The sequence below is a fragment of the Geospiza fortis genome, unplaced genomic scaffold (assembly GCF_000277835.1).
Source record: "Geospiza fortis unplaced genomic scaffold, GeoFor_1.0 scaffold2, whole genome shotgun sequence".
Lineage (NCBI taxonomy): Eukaryota > Metazoa > Chordata > Aves > Passeriformes > Thraupidae > Geospiza > Geospiza fortis.
The window spans coordinates 1,265,778-1,285,120 of record NW_005054366.1 but is presented as its reverse complement, the minus strand read 5'-3'; the positions used below and the strand labels follow the sequence as shown (position 1 = coordinate 1,285,120).

General features: G+C 39.4%; 2 protein-coding genes across 2 annotated transcripts in view; both read right to left on the bottom strand.

Annotated features, from left to right (window-relative positions):
- Positions 1–79, bottom strand: part of PDCD7 (programmed cell death 7) — a 4,361-nt gene extending 4,282 nt beyond the window's left edge. The window contains exon 1 of the mRNA XM_005424270.1: positions 20–79. Coding sequence (XP_005424327.1) covers positions 20–79 — 60 coding nt within the window. The remainder of the gene's footprint in view (positions 1–19) is intronic.
- Positions 80–165: 86 nt separating this feature from the next.
- CLPX (caseinolytic mitochondrial matrix peptidase chaperone subunit) lies at positions 166–19,249 on the bottom strand. The gene is made up of 14 exons (XM_005424269.2): positions 19,213–19,249; positions 15,671–15,831; positions 14,236–14,353; positions 9,732–9,886; positions 8,778–8,937; positions 7,578–7,619; positions 6,923–7,099; positions 5,607–5,771; positions 5,220–5,308; positions 4,498–4,662; positions 3,580–3,879; positions 3,367–3,459; positions 3,028–3,134; positions 166–1,981 (listed from the first exon to the last, which is right to left on the bottom strand). Exons 7-14 carry the CDS (start codon positions 7,044–7,046, stop codon positions 1,891–1,893), a joined length of 1,134 nt encoding a protein of 377 aa, XP_005424326.2. The 5' UTR covers positions 7,047–7,099; positions 7,578–7,619; positions 8,778–8,937; positions 9,732–9,886; positions 14,236–14,353; positions 15,671–15,831; positions 19,213–19,249; the 3' UTR covers positions 166–1,890.
- Between the last annotated feature and the right edge of the window lie 94 nt (positions 19,250–19,343).

The window sequence follows — 19,343 nt, the reverse complement described above, 5'->3', positions numbered from 1 at the left end:
CATGACAGCGCCTCAGCACCCCCCTCAGCGCCGCGCCACAGCGCCCCCTGGCGGCCCGGAGGACCCGCCCCGCCCGCATCGCCCTCCACTTAAAAAATAAATTTCAAAAACTGCTCCTAAAACTTAAAATATGCGGGGATGGCGTCAGGGATGACAACTCTCCACTGCTTGAATATTCGCTTTTATTCAAACGCCAGAGGTGAAGTACAAACTGTAGTTACACGGCATTTTTATTTCCTTAAAAACAGTTCTTGGTTACAGAATTCCAAACAACTTTCAAAACTAAGTTGTTGAACAGTTTCACCTAAAATGTGGTGGTTTTTTCTATCTGTTTTAAAAAGGATTTGAATTAAAGGATTCAGAATTAAAAGCTGTTATGTTTTTTCACTCTACAAAAAGGAAAGTGAGGATGCAGTTACAGATAGTTCACCACAAATTCCCATTTTGAGGGGACCAAGCTTCTACAAATATCCTCAACTCCAAATGCAGCTTTTTCTGAACCATTAGTGGGTCATTTAACCTGAAAAGAATCTGTAATCCCACGGGAAGTATCTGTTGCACCTGGCTACAATTGCATGTCACACTGCTGCTAGGGAAGAACACAAATATTACATAGAATTTACATGACAAAAATTGATGACAAAAATAGGGTCAATAGATTCTCGGTATCCTTTCCTGTCCTAAAACAGCCACTAGACTAAAAAGAAGGATGAAAGTTTTATTTAAATAGTGTGAATTAAAGTTTTAGGGAAACTCAAGTCCACGTTTTCACCGAAGGACAAAACAAAGTTTTAAGTGACAATTTTAATTCCTGAAACAAATCAAAAACATACAGGTCCTTTAGTATTTTTACAAAGACTTTCCTAAAGGACTGAATTAATTTTGGTGGAGAACAGAAGAGGGAGGATTGCTTGCTGTGAGACTAAAATCAAAGACGAACCCACAAGATGCAATACTAGCATTTGAGAATATAACTTAAAAAGCACTGTCATGTGAACAATCACTACTGATTACAGCAAAAATATTATACATTTACTTCTTTCATCTCTTAACATTATAAGATAGGTTGGGCAAATACCTGGCACCAAAAAATTGATGCATGATAGTTCCAATACGTTAAACAAAATGTACTATATTAGAACATTAATATTTAAAAATTTATGGCGACTTCTCATCCAAATTTAGATGGTTTTACTGCTTCCTAGGAATCTTGTTTACCCCTCTGGAAAACCAGACTTCACCTTCTTTCACAGTATCCAAGGTGATTAAAGCTCCCAATGGAGACGTGAAGGGTATTATTGGATATTCAAATGACTGTAACAAACCAGTGTCACATTTTAGCAGAATCTCCCAGCAGTGTCACAAAGCGTGTCCCCTCTTCCAAAAGGGCTTCCCCCCCACCAATGTAACAAGCCACTCCAGTGCCCGCTGGGTTTCACATCCCTGCAGGACCCTAACACTGACCTGAACAGAACCCCCTGTGAGCCGTACCAGGAGCTAAGATAGTTTACTCACCCTCTACTAATTATTAATTTTGATTTCCCACTTGTAGAGTAACATTATTGTTAAATCTAACTATTGGCAGCACCTGCGCTGCTGGTTTAGTTTCTGGCAAGGGCAGTGCAGGTGCTGCTGCATTTGCTATACATTTTAATTGAACAAGTGTAATATACAATTCATAGTTGAACATTATGCCATCCCAGTCCACACTCTGTCCATCAAATCAAGGTGATGCTGCAGTAAAATACACGATCTGATTTAGCTAATGAAGTTCCTCATCAGGAATCGTGTCCGAGACAGATCTGGTGCCTTTGGGGCCAGGCTGGAGCCAGAGGCAATCGCAAGGAAAGAACCGAGTGAGCTTTTTGCAGGTCACAGTTCTGACAGTGTTTAATGGTTTGCAGCATCTGCCTGTCGAGGCCAGCCTTCCTCCTCCACTCCAGAGTCATACTCCTCTTCTGATGAGTCCTTGGTGGGAGCCCTAGGATTGGAAGGAATGATCAGATACCTTAGACACAGAGGGAAAAAAGAAGAGACACTTTCCATAGCTTCTGACAAACACGTCACATGCACAGAGTCCTGTGACAAAGCTCTGACCTTCTGATCTGGAAATGCTGCAGTGCACATTTGCATTGCCACCAGCACACAGGCTCATTAGCTGAATTCAATTAGCCTTCTGACTTTCAGTAAGTTGTTTGATTTAGTCAATAAATTTAGTATTTCTGGTGCTATATAAAATCACTTCAAGCAACCATCAGTGTAGTACTTTTCACTCCCTCCAACAACAAAAGGCTGAGCCAAGCTTCAGCACAGACAAGGTGCTGGAATGAGTAAATGTACCTTAGTGGAGAAAGCCACTCAAACAACATTGTCAGTGATAGAAACCAAGACACAGCTCCTAAATTTCAGACCTGAAATTCGGAAAATAATTTTTTAACCAGTTTTAATCTGACCCATTCTCTCTCAATTCCATCCTTCATTCATGGAAATTGTTGGATTTTTTTTTAATGCAGATTTATCCAGTGTTTTCAATATTCCACGTCATTACCATACTCTTTACAACATTAAACTGATTATTTTAACAAGAGTTCAGCAAATCAATAGATGTGCCTTTGTGGCTCTCCACTGCTGCAAGAGTAATGTAGAAAATTGTTGTACCCTGGAGCTTGTATAAAAACCCCACATCTGTGGTAAAAAGTACGAAGAAAAACTGTTTCATTTCAGAAATTTCAGTACAGTCAAAACTGAATTTCAAATTTTTACTGTTATCTTAAAATTTACTTCAATTTCTACAGGTATACACACACAAAAGTAATTTCACATATGTTTATTTAAAAATTTCTGCTTAAAAACTAAAGCAATACAAATCCAAAGTCTCTAGGACAGAACAGGCACTAATTCAGCTGTGTACAATATACAAAGTATTGAATCTTTTTTAGGTTGTGTGCATGGATTTGTGCTTACTCTATCAGAATACCTGTCTAGTTGTATTACTGGTCTGTTCTGCTACTTCTGTTACCGTTTTACCTAATGTATCCTGGCTCTTTTTTGCCTTCTACAACATCTTTGTCAACTTCCACACATACGATGTCAGAATTGGGCACTTCAAACATGGGCTCCAGCAGCAGCTTTTCCTGCAAGAAAATAGAGGGGAAAATATTTCTGTACAAGAGGGCACACAGAAACAAGTGATTTTCAGAGAGTCTTCTTGGAAGAACTCTGAATACTCACAGCTTTAGAAAGATTTACTGCATCCATGTAAGGGCCAGAACTAAGTGTGGCTGTCACTGGAAATGGTCAAGATTAGGTCTATACACACAAATCCAGGAAGCTTCACTTGTTTTTTATAAGACTTAATTTACTCACCATTATAGATCGAAGACCTCTGGCACCAGTTTTTCTGTCCAGGGCCAGTCTGGCTATAGCCTTCAATGCATCTTCAGTTACATTTAATTCACACTACACAGAGAGAAATGGGAAACATTTCATTTACAACTCAGTGTGGTGAATATAAGCATGACTGAAAACACTGTATTTATAAAAATGAACACCAAAGAGTCATCAAATGAAAACTCAAACCTTATCCATGCTGAACAGTGCCTGGTACTGAGGAACCACAGCGTTCCGTGGCTCCGTAAGAATCCGCACCAGGGTTTTCTCATCCAGGCTGTGCAGGGGAACCACAACAGGCAAACGTCCCACAAATTCAGGAATCATGCCAAACTCGATGAGGTCCCTGGCTTCCACATGGCGCAGCAAGCGATCCTTCTCCTCAATATCCTCCTGTGGGTCAGACTCTCCACTGATATTGGCAAGATCAGCTGCTGCTGCAGCCCTTCTGCCTTTCCCCATGTTAGATGGTGTCCCAAATCCTAGGTACTGCAAAAACAAACATGTCCTGCTTAGACAGCTGTAATAACTGAGTGTTCTTACTCACTTTCCATGAGTATTAAAAAATCTGCAGTGACTGATTAGGTCATTACATACTAATTCAAGCTCAAGAAACTACTTGGAGTAATATTAGACCCCTTGCACACAATCAGTTTCTTAAAAGATTGAATTTCCTCAGTGAAGGATTAATACATCAGTACAAGAGCAAATTTTCTTAAAAGAAAGAAGGTTATCAACATGTTCTGGTCATTTTACAAATATCAGTGACACTTCATAAGTGAAGCAAATGCAGGCAAATTTGCTTACATGGGAAGCTACACGAATTAACATGAACAATAACTTGAATTTCAGTCACTCCTTTAGTGTTAGAGACAGGGAGCACATTTTGTCAGAATGCTGCAGCCAGAACCCCGGTCCCAGACATTAATCTACAAAACAGTGAACTGCAGGAACAGGTATTTTAAGATGATGATGGTTTTTAGCAACACTTGCTGAAATAAAGAAATTTAGTGTGTTTACAAATACAGCAAGACCTGTAAAAGTCAGTATTGCAAACAGTGATCAAGATGATGATTTTTCAGCCTGGATACAGCCTGATGCACTCACTTTTTCATTTTTCCTCCTGCTGATAATTCTGTCAAGACCATTAAAAGCACCAGAAGCTACAAACAGAATGTTTGTTGTGTCAACCTGCACCGTTTCTCCACGTAGCTTCCGAGAATTCTTTTCTGGAACGTTTACTATTGTGCCTTCAAGTAATTTTAACAAGCCCTAAGAAGGAAAGAAGAAACAAGCAATAAAAAATTTCCATTCTGTAGCATCATGTAAAGAGGCACTACATGATATGTTCACTTTAACAAATATACTCATATTTCCTGCTCCCTTTTGCCTTTATAGTAACAGTAAGTGTCCAAAAATGTCAGTTTTCCCTATGAGACGATCCCACTCAAGGACAAAACCATTCCTTTAATGTGGGTCCCATGCACGTTATGCATATAATGATTAGATGCTTTAAGAGTTTTGTTTAAATGGGAAATGTTACTTGTCCTTGTCTGGAACTGGCTATCTGAATAGCTAAGTGAATATTATGAACTGTCTGTCTGAATGCTGCAAAGACATTTTTGAACTAAAATGCTTCCATGAGGATGCCTCAAATTGTTTTTGAGATTATGTTTTTTAATGAAGTCAAGAGGAAAGATGTGTCTTTTGAAGGTGAATAATTAAGGAACTGAAGAACTATGACTCCATACATTCCCAAGCTGTTTGACATGACAGGATCCTATGTCCTGTTCACTCAGGAAGTAAAACCACTCCATGGAAATATTTACCTGTTGAACACCTTCTCCCCCAACGTCCCGTAACTGATGGATACCAGGAACACTGCCAATCTTATCTACTTCATCCAGAAAAACAATTCCTGCAGTTACAGAAAATGGGATTAAAGACAATCCTACTTTTAAAGAGAAGCAAGAGTTTACAGAGAATAATAAAATTTGAGAGAGCAGCAGTCTGTTCTACTTCCTGACTGCAAAAAACTGTAATTTTGTCCAGTTGTGGACAAAAAAAAATACACGTTGAGCTCTTAGGTTTATTCCATCTGATTTAAACTCTGGGTACATGCAGCAGGACATGAATTTCAGGAATACTGCTGGTCTCAAAATCTTACAGCACTTCAACAAAACGAACAGTCTCTGTAGCACACATGAGAAGTTTACCTTGCTGTGCTTTTTCTATGTTGTAGTTGGCATCTTGCAGGAGTTTAGCAATGACAGATTCAATGTCTTCCCCAACATAGCCAGCTTGAGTCAGGGTGGTGCAATCACAGATAGCAAAAGGGACATCTAGGCATTTAGCCAGAGTCTGAGCCAGCAGGGTTTTACCTGGTAAAATAAAAGCTGCATGTTAGAACTGACACACATTTCTCTTTGAGCACACAAATCCAAGTACTTGGACAGGGACTTCTAACAAGGGTGTGTAGTGACAGGACAAAGGAGAATGGCTTTAAACTGAAAGAGGGTGGGTTTAGATGAGATATTGGGAAGAAATCCTTGGCTGTGAGGGTGGGCAGGCCTTGGCACAGGGTGCCCAGAGAAGCTGTGGCTGGCCCTGGATCTCTGCAAGGGTCCAAGGCCAGGTTGCACAGGGTTTGGAGCAACCTTGGATAGTGGAAGGTGGCCCTGCACATGGCAGGGATGGAACAAGGGGAGCTTTTAGGTACCCTCCAGCCAAAACCATTCAAGGATTTACCACAGGATCATCATTACTCTTATTAAACATTCTGAGTCATACCAGCATCTTAATATAAGAATATTTTCCAAGGGAGATAGCTTTCATAAGCAGTGGTTTTTACATTGGCAGGCTGTATTTCTGGTTTTAGTTTAATAATACACATTTAAGGCAGCTTGAAATGCATACAGTATCACAAAATGTCACACAATATAAAAACCATAATACATGTACTTGCAGAGTTTAAAGATTAAATAAATCAGTAGTCCTTTGCAGACACTCAGGGTGCAGTGCAAAGTCCAATTGCTCCTGCTTTGAAGTTGGGAAGAAACAGAATTAAAATATTGTTTAGTGAATGTTCTCCCAAAAAGTCTGCAAAATGCCATCACTTCAGCACAAACACTCCCAAGTCTTATGAACATACAAAATAATCTCTCTTTCCAACCCCCTGCAACTAATCTGTCCCAGAGGTGAAACAGCACTAACTGCAGCATCTCAGCTTGCCAGCTAAAGCAGTGAAACTATGACTGCCACTTTTTAGTCAATGTGGCATCTTTTATTCAGTCAGTAAATAAAGGCATTAAAAAAAAAAAGAAAAAAGAAAACCACACAACTACAGCTCATTCCTTTTTAAGGCCACTAGCTCATCATGTTAACATGGCATGAAAACACTGGAATCCAAATTCGAAATTCACAGTTTAGTTTTTTATAAACCAAATCTGAATAATCAAAGAAGAGGAAAATCACCCATTAACAACAAATTCCATGAAAAATAAGACATCTGTAGAAACATGCAGCTGTATACCTGATCCAGTTGGTCCAAGCAGCAAAATATTACTTTTTTCAAGTTTAATGTCATCATTGGCTGAATCTAGTACTTCTCCTCCCCGTTTTTCCTGAGGTATCTGCTGGTTCATCTGTTGCTGCATTGATGCTCCCAAAGCATTACCATGAGGACTGATTCCAGCAATCTGCAGGAGTTCTGAAGAGAACAATAACAGCACTGTTTGAGCACCAATAAGGTCTGTCACTACTTTAAACACACAATAACAGCAAGGTTCTTCTGCAAACCTAGAATTCTCTGTGTACAGAAGCTTACAGAGAGGAAAGCAACAGAAATAAAGCACAATTATTGCACAAACAGGAGTTCCAACCACACTTTTGCAGAGGCATATAGGAAAAGAATATCCAAAGCACAGTGGATTACCTAAAAGCATTCCTCTACATTAAAAAGCAAGAGAAATTTTCAGTCCTTACAAATTTACTCACTTTTACTATAATTTCTTATATATTTTTTTAACATACGAGAAGAAATAAACCCAAGCTGTTGATTTCCATGACAAAAAAAGTACAAGCACTGGACTTCACCCAACGTTTCAAACTAGCAGTCACTAAAGACTCTTCTCCATGTCATAAAAGTAGGTATTGCAGAGGAGGACATGAGGAGAGGGTTCACTTACTTGTAAATCTGTACTCATCCTCCCGTCTTCTGATTTCTAATTCTAAGAGAGAGGATGAAAACAGTCATAAAAAAGTAAGTCTATAAAAGCTTATAAATTCTCCACCTCTTGCCCTCTTCTGAATACATCTCATCACTGTCTATGAATGTATTTCTGACAGGAAATCCCCACAAGAGCTATTTTTTGTTGCTGTCAAAATTAACCCAAAACCCAAACTCCATGTTTTTGAAATGCCAGCAAGCTATCTACTTCTAAAAACAACAACAATCTATTACCTCTAATTAGATTTTCACTTTACAGCCAATTATAGAAGGGAAAAAACAGAATAATTTTGGTTTGAAGAGGCTTCCTTGAACTCTCCCTGAGAGTTACAATGTTCTGTGTTATAAGGCAGAACTCTGAAATATGTAAACATTCAGTGTCAGTCTCTGTGGGTATGGACCATGTTATCTCCCTGTGGAGGGTCAGGAAATTCCTAGTGCCAGGTACACAACTGCTCTTACCATTACCAGAACAGTGGTACCAATGTTCCCTCCTCATTTAAAAGACTTGTCTTAATTCAAAAAATGAAGATTTCTGTGGTAACTTTTGCAAGACAGAACAAAACACCTTTTAAAAAAACTACCCAAAGTACACTTTGAGTCAGAGATGGCAACTTAATCCTACTTCTAAAAATAAATTAGATCAACATAGCTACACACTTACTCAGCAGCAAAAGTACTGCCAAGAGTAACTCCATCTACACCTGCTAGATATGGAACAATACTGTGGTGACCAGCAGATGCTGCCAGCAGGAGCAAGGGAAGTTAGATTTCTAAGTACTCATCAATTTACCTATGCAAAATATCACCTTCCTGATCTGCATTGTTGCTGCAGATTCAGCAGCAGATTTACTGTTAAGTAGTAAATGAGATTAGAAAGAAAAACTTAGGAGACTCACTTTAGAAAGTTAAAGGAGAATACCCCATAATATGTGTCAGCAAAAAGGGCTAAGCATTTCATATGGAAAGCACCATAAACCTTCTGATTACCCTTTAAATAAATCACTGAAGTTCACAGTGAAAATTATATTTAGTAGAAGTTCTTATAATTTCAGTTATAGAACATCCAGTGTCAGGTAAATCCTTTCTTAGATTTCTCAAGTTAGGGTCCTGAAACGGTAATTTTTTTGACCAGAAAAATGCCAAATATCATACAAACCTCTTGGTGTTAAAGAAGTCTGTTTCTCAACTTCTGCTTGCTGTCTCAGGTTAGATGGGATATTATTGTAGATTCTCTTGTAATGATTATACACAGCAACTGAAAGCACCTTCTTGGCAAAACACTGACCAACAACGTATTTGTCGAGGTAGTTGTAAATCTGAAAAACAGATTAACCTTAGTAACACTTCTAAATCATCTTGCAGCAGAAAAGGAAAAATAGTAAATTGTGCCAAAGATAGACTTTGGTCTGAATTGTTACAGGCTTGAGAAATAGAAACTAACATCTAAAATACAAATAATGTCTTATTCCTGTTGATAAGTTTACTTAAAAAACATGATGCTTACACATTCATATTGTGTTAATACATAAGCTTATTGCCATTTTCACCCAAATTTTTAAGAGGAACATAAATTTTAATACTTATTTTCTTAAAAGAGGCCTATCACAGAACTGTGTGGAGTAACCATTACAGTCCACCATGAACTGAGAAACATAAAAGGCTTCCTCACTAATCTCCAGAGGAGACTCTGACTTCAGAAGGACCATGGCCACAAATTAATCTGCTACAGCTCTCACCCAAACCGACACCAAATAAAAGGCTCTGCAGCTACAGAAAGAAGCTGCTAAAATAAAGATACAGAATGCAAGGCCACAGTGAGAAAGAAAAGTTACTATGGTTGGTGAAGGCTGAGGTCAGCCTCAAGGACACAGGAGAAAATGAAATCACAAGACAAAGAGGAAAACAAGCTCCAATACCTTTATTGGATCTACTTGTTCCCTTTATCAGTGCCCTGCTGGGTCACACAGCTCACAAAGGTTTAATCTTGAGCTAATCATCTTTATTGTTTGTTGCTCTGTCCCAGCAGCCCATTACACACCTGATGCAGATTAAGGGAAGCATTTCTCCATGCTGCAACAGGAGGGGGCTCTGGGTGGAATTAAGAACATACCTTTTTCGGTGGAGGTGGTGGCTTCTGCTGGAATGCCAATTTCACAGCTTCTGCTGCTGACTCAGGCTCTTTAATGATGCTCTTTTTTGTGTCTGCCTCTGACAGGACAACAAAAAAGTGGTGACACTTTTCACACTTCACAAAACGGGTGGAAGCTGCAGAAAAAGTCAAACAAAGCAGTGAGAGGAATTGCTTCTGTCCCAGTTCATCACACAGGACAAGCACCTGTAAGACAGCACAGCCTCCCTGTGTTTACAAAACACTTCTCCCTCGCTCACCTTAGAACATTTAAAAGCTACTATTGGCCTAAGAAATTTGACACAGAGAGAACACAATTTGCCCCCAAAAAATCAGAATGCTGGGCAGCAACCAGACAATGGACTAAACACAAAACTCCTTTTGATACTGCTCCAGTAGCATCACATTCACTTCTGAGAGAGACAAAATTAATGAAGGCTTTAGCTGTGCAGGAAATGTTCCTAACTCTCAAACTGACAGCAAAATAAAATATTGTGGTTAGGCACAGATTAAAGTGCAGGGAAGCAGTGTAGAATATCAAAGACAGCATTACAGGAGGGCTCTGGCAGCTGCTGCTCTGTGCATCCCTCTGGCTTTGGAACACTGTGGGTCAGGCCCGAGTCACCAAGCCCAGGACATGGAGCACAGGGGGTCACCCAAAGGGCTCATCCCAACAAGAGGCGGCTGTGGCATGCAACAAACCATCAAGGACTTTGATGTTTTGCAAGATCTTCTGCTTATTTATTTTTACTGTCAAGACTAGGACAAATTTCTTTCAAATTCCAAAAGCTAAACCCTCCTACTGCTGACTTTGTGAACTATGTCTTAAGAAATCTGCAAAGGTTGGTTTCATAAGACTGAAAATGAGAACCTGCGTTGCTCTTCTTTTCCTCTGGCAAGGCAAAATTGAAATAATAAAAACAGACAGTAGAGAAGAATAATAAAAGTAATTCAGAATAGATCCTTTCTAGCCATATTACTATGCTACTAAATGCAAATCACAAGCAGTAGGATAGATTTAAAGAAAATATACTAGTAAGTGTATTTCATTAAAAGTAAAGTAATTGTAGAAAAACAACCCCGTGAAAACTTCCATGTCAGAACATCTGCAATCATAAAAAGTTTTTAGAAAATGGCTTGAACACTGTAGCACCAGTTGACTGTAACAACACCCTCTAGCAATAAACAAGCTGCTTATTTGTAACTTCTTGTCTCCCATAGGACTGGCATCAGCAAAACAGGAGTGGGTGGGGTTTTTCTTACCATTAATCCCACCTTAGACCTGGATAAGCAAGACCAACAGATTACTTTAAGAATGTAGCAACTAATACTGTGACCAACACAGCTTTATTAACTGTACTTCAAAGAAATTCTGGGTAACAGCCTGGAAGTTCTCCTGGCAACCTTCCAAATTACTGTCATCTGCCTCATGGGAATGTGATGGAAATCCACTTGCACAAACCCATTCCTCTTATGTAACTATTATTTAGCAACAATATTGTTGGGAAAAAAACAACCCAACCTCTCTCCCAGGGCTCACTCAAAACACCTCTGATATTTGTGATGACCACAGTGCCATGAGGCTGTTCTCCTTTCTTATGCAAAGCTTATTTAGGATAGAATAGCCATGAGAATGGTTGGTCCCTTTACAGATCCACAGGAATGATTTAAAAACCCAGAAAATACGGAGTTGGCTGTAAGAGTACTATGGGGCATCTTTAAAATTTCATACAAAAAGAAAAAAAAAAAAGAGTACACAATGAGTTGCAGGCAACTTTGCTAATCCTAAATACTGGCATGTTTTCATATGTGATTTTAGCAAGCACATAAAAGCACAACAAAGAACATCCATGTCAAATTATCTCCTTGTCATTAAGACATCTGCAAATATTTACAGTGTGCCAAAATGCAAGTCAAGTGTTGTTTTTAATCAGACAACATTGCCACAGAGGCTGCATTAGCAAAGGCACTTAGAAAGTCAGTGTGAGCTGACCTTGCCAAAAAGAACTGGCAGGTTTTTACAAAACATACAGGAAACAGAAACAATCAGAGGGTTAAAATTAAAAAGAGTTGCAGGGTTGAGATAATGGGCTGCTATCAAATTGCTTTAAGGTAAAAAATAAACCCCAAACCAGGAAAAAGAAAGCAGGGAAGCTTCTGAGAATGCACAATAGCAGGGAAGTGCTGCTTTGGAGGGTGGAGGAACCTGATGGCATCAGGTGGAGACAGTAAAAGCAGCATCCAGATAAGGCTTCTTATGTCAATCAGCTTTACAGCTATTGGATTTCACTCCACATCTGAGGATCAAGTCTTATTTCACTGATCACAAACTCTCCTTACAGACTTTCACAACCCAAAACAATAATACAGGAACTGCTGAGAAAGGAGGGCAAAGCAAAATGACTTTTTGTTTGCCTCATATTTTCCCTTCATTGTTAATTACTGGAAAACCATTGCCAAGCAAATCTTTCTGCAAGATTTGTAGATACAAAGAGAAGCTCTATTAAAAACAAACTCCACTGGAAAACCAGCCAGTCACACTGCCACTCACTGGCAATTAATTTTCTAGTGAACATGCCTATTATTCAGTATTTTGCTTCCCTACTTCTCTCAAAACGACTGAAAATCTAATATTTAAACTGAAACAAATGCTAATTGCATGTTTTCCTTTGGTTTTAGATATTTATTTAAGGCTCTGCAGGTTGTTAATTCTAACCAGAACTGTGCAAATTCATTATTTTTCCTGACTAAGCAACAACAAAAAAATCCGTTTACAGTAGGCTTAATACATCTTGCAACCCATTCATTTTGGGCAGAATTGGACAGATTTTTCTTAGTTTTTGTTTTCTTTTTTCAAATAAATTTTAAGATAATTAGAACCTCTGTTTTCCAGCTGCCTTACTGAGTGTGGTTGGGAAGCAGTTTGCTCAAATTAACAGACGAAACCAAAATAACACAGGTCCAGAAAAAACTCCACCAGGACTCACAGGAACTTTGGAAAAAAGTGGGTTTCCAGTCCCCAGCTGTTTACAGAACCTGTGTTATTCTGATGCTGCAGCTCAAGTGGGTTCACTACTTGGGAATATTAAATTGCATCTATCAAGGTATGTTCTCCCATAGTGTTGGTATGAATAAATAATAAATCCTGTTCCCAAGGAAGTTTCCAGGCATGCTTAAGTGTTCCCAGCAAAACTGACAAAGCACTAAATCACATCTCTGCTTTCCAGGGATCGTTCTGGGACAATGCTTGAATGGTATTTCCAGACAAAAGCACAAACTGCAGCACCAAGGGAAACACACAGTGAAGTGAGAGAGTTTCAAAAACATCTCTGCCTGCTCAAGAATCATAAGAAGGTAAATGAGATTAAAAATCATTCTAGTTTCCAACCACACCTAGTCCAGGGAGAGACTACACTGAACACAGACAGGATCAGGTTTCCAATTCCATGAACTAGTGCCAGGTTTTGCAGAATACCTTGTTGCCTATAGTTTCAAACAAACTGGAAAAACAACCTTATTTCTGGGGAGGATAAGGACTGAGGACTGATCCTTTCTCTAAAGAAATATATCTTTATTATTATAGAACTGCCTTGTGATTTATTGTGACATTTGATCATTTTAAATACTATTTTATATGAGTAGCAGCAGATCACAGCACATCCACTCCTTATTTCTGCCAGCTGTTCTATTAACAACTGCTGAACACTTTTATGCTGACCTTGTCTTAAGCCTCTTAGTGCACAAGTCTGGTTATGACTTGATACTTCCTCCTTGAGCCCCACCACCTAACAGTGGGAATTTGCTTTCTGACAAAAGTTCTTGTTTTCTAAGCTGGTCTCATTAGTGCTGAAATAAGGTATGAAATATCTTCAAGACTGATAGAACCTAAAGAAGAAATGGCATTAATTTGGATTATACTTAAAAAAAAATAAAATAGGAGCAATTGCTGCTGGAGAACAGGGATTTTGGATTTTCTAGTTGGACTTTCCAGCCTGCTATTTGGAATGTATTACAGCTCTGACTTTGCCATGGAAGACTGTTCCAGTGAGCCATCTGTCAGATACTAATTCCTCTGCTGGATAAGCACTTTGGGTATAGTACATGCAGGATTAAAGTTATATTATTTAGAAAAGAAAGGACAGACATTACAAATGCACACATATAAAGTATATACTTATATAATAGAGATATGAAAGTATCTGTAGTTCAAATGGTATTAAGTATAAAATGCCATCAACTATTATAAAAATGCATATTCCCAATGTAACGTGAATTCCACGACCACATCCCCACACATCATGGGAATTACATAAATGTACCCACAGAGACAATAAATGCTGGTCACACCAACAAGGCCAAACTAAGCAAAACAAAATTTGTGACACCATGTAATTAGGCAGGCTACCACTTAGCTGTCAGGACTGTGTTAAATCACAGTGTCACACCTGTGCCTATGTAAAACAAGGAAGATTTAAGGAAAACTTACACACAAAGGTCTCCACGTGTGTGCACAAGTCCCCACACTTTGGGCAGCGCAGTTGGTTCCCTCCTTTCCCAGAGCTTCCAGAGCTTGACTTTTTACCACCACCCTCACCAACAGATTTCTAAAAGAGATTTCCACACAATTAGCCCCCAACAATGGAGCTGGTACAGTAAGCATTTAGCAGTGTGCTTCTGGAATCAAATAATCTGAATTTTGCAATAGCTGAATGAAAAAGTAGCTATTGTTAAGATTTTTTTAAAGGCTTTGGAAACGTAGAAGAATGTGACATAAACACTTGGAAGTGTTTTACATTTACAAATTATTTACAAATACATCTGCATTTCCCAGGTCTGCCAGTCCTGGATGCCCATGGAAGAGGTATCCCACACCTGCATTAGAGCTGCTTGTCTGGCACTAGAACAATAACAAGCTCTGTCAACAATGTTTTAATAATGCATTTTAATGTTTTAATGCCAGACAAGAAAACAAATCATATTTAGAGAGTATTTTACTATCTCAACTGTGTGGATTCTAAGGGTTTCTGAAGCCACAGCTCCTCTCCCTTCCTTGGCAGGTGTAGTAATCTGTGCTAAAACATGCATTTCAAAGTGCTTGGAAATACTCTGATTAATACAAGTTATTATATTTTAGGAGACAGCAAAAATTTCTCTTCCCATTTCTAAGACAGTTCTTCATTTTTTAAATCTGTCTTGCCTAGTGATTTCTCCTTACAACCATTTTCAAGGAAAAAAAGTATTAATTTCTTTTATCTTCTTTATTTTTTAAAAAGTTTAATTGCACCTTCAGAACAGACATGTGTCATCTGGACAGTTCCTCAGGTTCACAACACACCATACTAAGGCAGAGTAATTGCCTGTGATCTCTCAAAATGGTATTTGCTGACTAAAGAGCAGTTTAATTCTCAGGTAATCATTTATCTGAAGAAGCTGTTTATTAACTATAATTACAGAGAATGACTAGGATAAAAATAGACTACAACTGACTAACAAGAGGTGAGCTCATGTCCTCACTGACTTGTCTTACTTAAGACAAACCAGTTCTAAACCCAGAAACATTTAAAATGAAATTTTAAAAAGTCTACTTGGGAGCACCAGGCTTTTGAAGGAGAATAACTCTGATTACTACTCTTTCCTGAAATCCTGTTCTTGATTTATGACATCCAATAAAGTTTTCAAGTTTACACTCGGCAAAGAGATTTATAAAACTGGGAAAAGCATTGCGGGATGTTGACAACGTTTATCTTCTAACAAATTCACAACACAATTCATTTTTCTTCACTGCCAGTTGCAGCAGTTTGAGGGGTTAGAAATGTCAGGGGTTGGCCAAAATTTCGAGATTAATTTTAAGTAAAAAAAAATTTTAAAATGTAAGGAACATTTTACATAAATTATGGAAACCCCCAGTTTGTGGAAATTACCTTGCTTCCATCTCCAGAACCATCCTTGCTTGCACCATCCTTTGAAGCAAAATATGCTGGTGTTTCTGAAAAGTTTCTAAGAGGAATTCGTTTTAGAAAACAAGTTTCAAAAGTCCCAAGTTTTCCTAAAACAGGGATGCGTGTACGACCGCAAGTAATACCTAAAAAAACAAAAAAGGGAAAAAAAAAGAAAAGTTAAATACTAAAATACTCCTGTTTTAATTCCATTGCCATCAAATCTCAGAACTTATTTACTTTAAGTAGAGCTAAAAGGTTTTGGCAACAGAACTCAGCTCTGAACAGATTTTAATTATCCAAAATAAATAATCTTTGCCACCCTAACGTTCACCTTGTTGAAAGCTCCCTTGGTTGTCCAAAAAAGACCCCAGAATAATTTCAGGTCCTCTAACATCAGACAATGGAGAGTCCTGTTGTGGCATGAAATAGGGAACATCCCTAACTGAGGATCAGTTATGAAACTGATCCTCAGAATGATAAACACAATCAACTCAGAGCTTTTATTGTGAAATAATTCAACCCCCTGAGAGAAACCTTTGAAGAGTCTCTTTATTATGCAAAAATCAGGTGTTTCAGACTCAAAGACTGCACGGCTGGATGTGGGAACTCCACTAAAAATTAGTTTCCAGGAATGTGAGGCACCTCTTGGCAACAGGAATTGTGCTGAGGAAAACTGAGCTGTGTCCTATTTGGCACCCACCGATGGCCGGCACCGGCAAACTCAGCGTAATCTTAACTTTGCTGAAATCCCTCGCTGCCAACATGAAAAAACCCTCCCTGAGAAACCAAACAGCCTTTTCCTCCTCTTGCAACACGGGCAGGATTGCATTTCATGGCAGGGGATGACGTGAGCTAACATATGTTGTGCTTGTGATTTCAACATCAACAACAGCCTGGAATCCACATCTCATCTCATTTCAAGTGGCAAATTTCTCACTCGGCTCGTTGGTTTTGATAAGGACTCTGAGCTTTACTGACAGCAGAGCTATACAGCAACAATGGCAACTACAGACCTGCTGACAACACAGAGCTTTATTGTTATAGGGATGAGAGAATCCTATGGAAAATCCAGAAACTCTTAAAAAAAATAAGAAAAAGTAAGAATAGCAAGAGAAGCACAGGTCATTTGCTCTGAAAGAGGAAACAACAGCAACCAAGAGATGGGAGCTGAGCTGAAAGAGGATAGTCTGAAAATTCACCTTGTTACTATAATAAGAAGGGAGAAAAATAAAGAAGAGGAACCTACATTTACCAGGAAAACTCTTACAGGCTGTGCAAAGTCACAATGAAGATGACAGTAACAAATGAGATTTGAAGCTGGTTTATTAACTTACATGCTGCTTAAGAGTCCCTAACCTGAAGATGACTTGTACTATTTTTAACGTGACTAAAAATTAATCTTTTCAAAATCTCTTAGCAGCATAGCTTCTGTCTGTAAACATGAGGGAGGAATAACAATCAATGAGCTTCCCCATTTTAAATCCCTCTGCTGAGTGCAACTGCAACACATTTCAGATTACACAGGGTAAGCTACAAAAACATCACAGAAAAGTTGAAAACACTGGCTGGCTCTCAGAAGCCGTTGTGCCTTTTAGTGAATGTGCAGAGAACTCTGAGAACCCCGTGTGCCAAGTGCACTTGTCAGTGAGGAACAAGCTGTGGAGAGTGTTTACAATGCAATAGCTGCGCTGAGCAGCTCCCTGTCTCAGAGCCCCATTCCTCAGAGATGGTTCCTTTACTGAGATTTGGTTTAGAAACTGAGAAAAGACCCCTTAAAAATCGAACAATGACCACCTCTCCTCCCTTGAGCAAAACCTGGACTCACACAAGCGACACGGGGGGATTTGGCCTGTGGAGAAAGGCTGAAGCACTCCACAAAAGCTGAAACATTTCAGTCCTCATTTTAATGCAGAGTGCTCTTGTGAGACAGAAAATGCACTGAGAACTGTATGGGATGAACTATGAAACCTTACACAGCACTCAGTACTGAGCTGTGAAAACTAAACCAGGGGGAAAAAAATCATATTACTGCTACATCAGCTTGTGGCTAACAGTGAAAAGCCACACATGCTTATCATGAGGTCTGAGTGGTGTTTTTGGACAAAATATCATCGTATAACTACACAATGAAGCAATAAGAAAGTTATCACCACGACTTCCTTGGGTCAATAAACCCAGAGGGAGATTTCCAGGGGAAATCAACATTCCAGCTCAATGCCTGGCAGCTGGCACTGAGGGATCCAGACTCTGATAAATGTTCCAAAACGTAACAGCTGGCAGGGTGTGCTCACACACACACACCTGGCAGGGTGTGCTCAGGTGGTATTTTTTGGAGCACTGACTTCAAAGGAGGCATCCCTAGCTGCTGGCAGCCATAGAACCGATCCAGGCTGCTCGGATTTGAGTTAAGAAACGATAGGAAGCTCCTTAACACCTTCTTAACCTTTAATTGATACTTGACAGAATAAATAGTGACTTTTGGGGCAAGCCTGGGGGATCTTGGGGGCATCTGCTGCTCAGGAAAGTGAAACTGTGACAAACTGTAGCTGTCCCACATAACACTCCACTGATTACATTGATCTGTGCACTCTGAACTCTCTCAAGTTGGCACCAACGAGCAACAGCAAACAAAGCACCTAGCAGATGACACAATTTAATATAAAAGACACACAAAAGTAAGGTACATTTATTTTTAAACAACCTTCATTGAAAGCTGATGGATAAATAATTGTATTGCTCTATCTGCATTTTATTCTCATTTGCTCTTTTACATAATCCTTTTGAATCTTAGTTCTGACCAAAAACCCCAAAAAATTTTTAAAAGATAATTTTTTAATGAATTCCAAACAGCACTTGCTTTAAATGTTTCAGAGGGGTTGCATAAGGCCAGACAGGCTGGATTTGAAAGCACAGGTCAGAACCTTTCAGCACAGCTGATATTTGAGATAGAAACGTAAAGGCACCTACAAAGAGTTAACTCACCTCTTAAGGGCAGTAAATGATCTCTGACTCATCAGGCTATTGCTGAGGGTAGAGTAATTGAAAATATTGTTGCAAATGTGGCAACAGAGGGATTTTTTAGTACAATTTGGGAGTGCTCTACCTTTCACCCAAAGCAGCACACGGTTTGTCTGCTCTCAGCACCCCCAAGAAAATCATAAAAAGGGTAAACGAGGAAAAACAGTAAAAAAGTAACAACCTCCCACAGCCCTTAACTTCCAGTGAGCAGCTGGCACAGTCTCGTCTTTCTACCAAGTTGGAAATAATTAATTTTGCTAACTAAGCCCATCTTTATGAGAAATATTTCAAGTTTAGGCTACCACAAAAGTAGGCTTTTAATTGGTTAAGGCAATTAAGCCATTTTTAAGCCAATTAAACACATTTACTGGCACTGCAGAGTAGTACGCACTGGCCGGCAGCTGCTGAGCATCACCTCTGCTGAAATAAACTCTATTCTCGCATTACATTTCCCCACAGCGAGGGCAAATTCCCCGAAACTTCCCAGCCCGTAACGCTGCCCTCACCGCGACCCGCACCGCGCGGGTGCCACCAGCAAACGGCTCAAAGGAGGGAAAAGGGAAAGGCCGCCGCGCCCCGCCGCTGTCACAGCGCGATAAGGGCAGCGCCGGGGCCGGGGCTCCCCTCCGCACCACGG

What these genes read in the sequence shown, in the direction of transcription:
- CLPX (XM_005424269.2), bottom strand. Translation starts at nt 7,046, where the DNA reads ATGCAGCAACAGATGAACCAGCAGATACCTCAGGAAAAACGGGGAGGA. An exon ending in CATAGAAAAAGCACAGCAAG is followed by an intron (nt 5,309 to 5,606) that starts GTAAACTTCTCA and finishes CTGTAACTGCAG; the next exon opens with GAATTGTTTTTCTGGATGAA. An exon ending in GGGGAGAAGGTGTTCAACAG is followed by an intron (nt 4,663 to 5,219) that starts GTAAATATTTCC and finishes TTTCCTTCTTAG; the next exon opens with GGCTTGTTAAAATTACTTGA.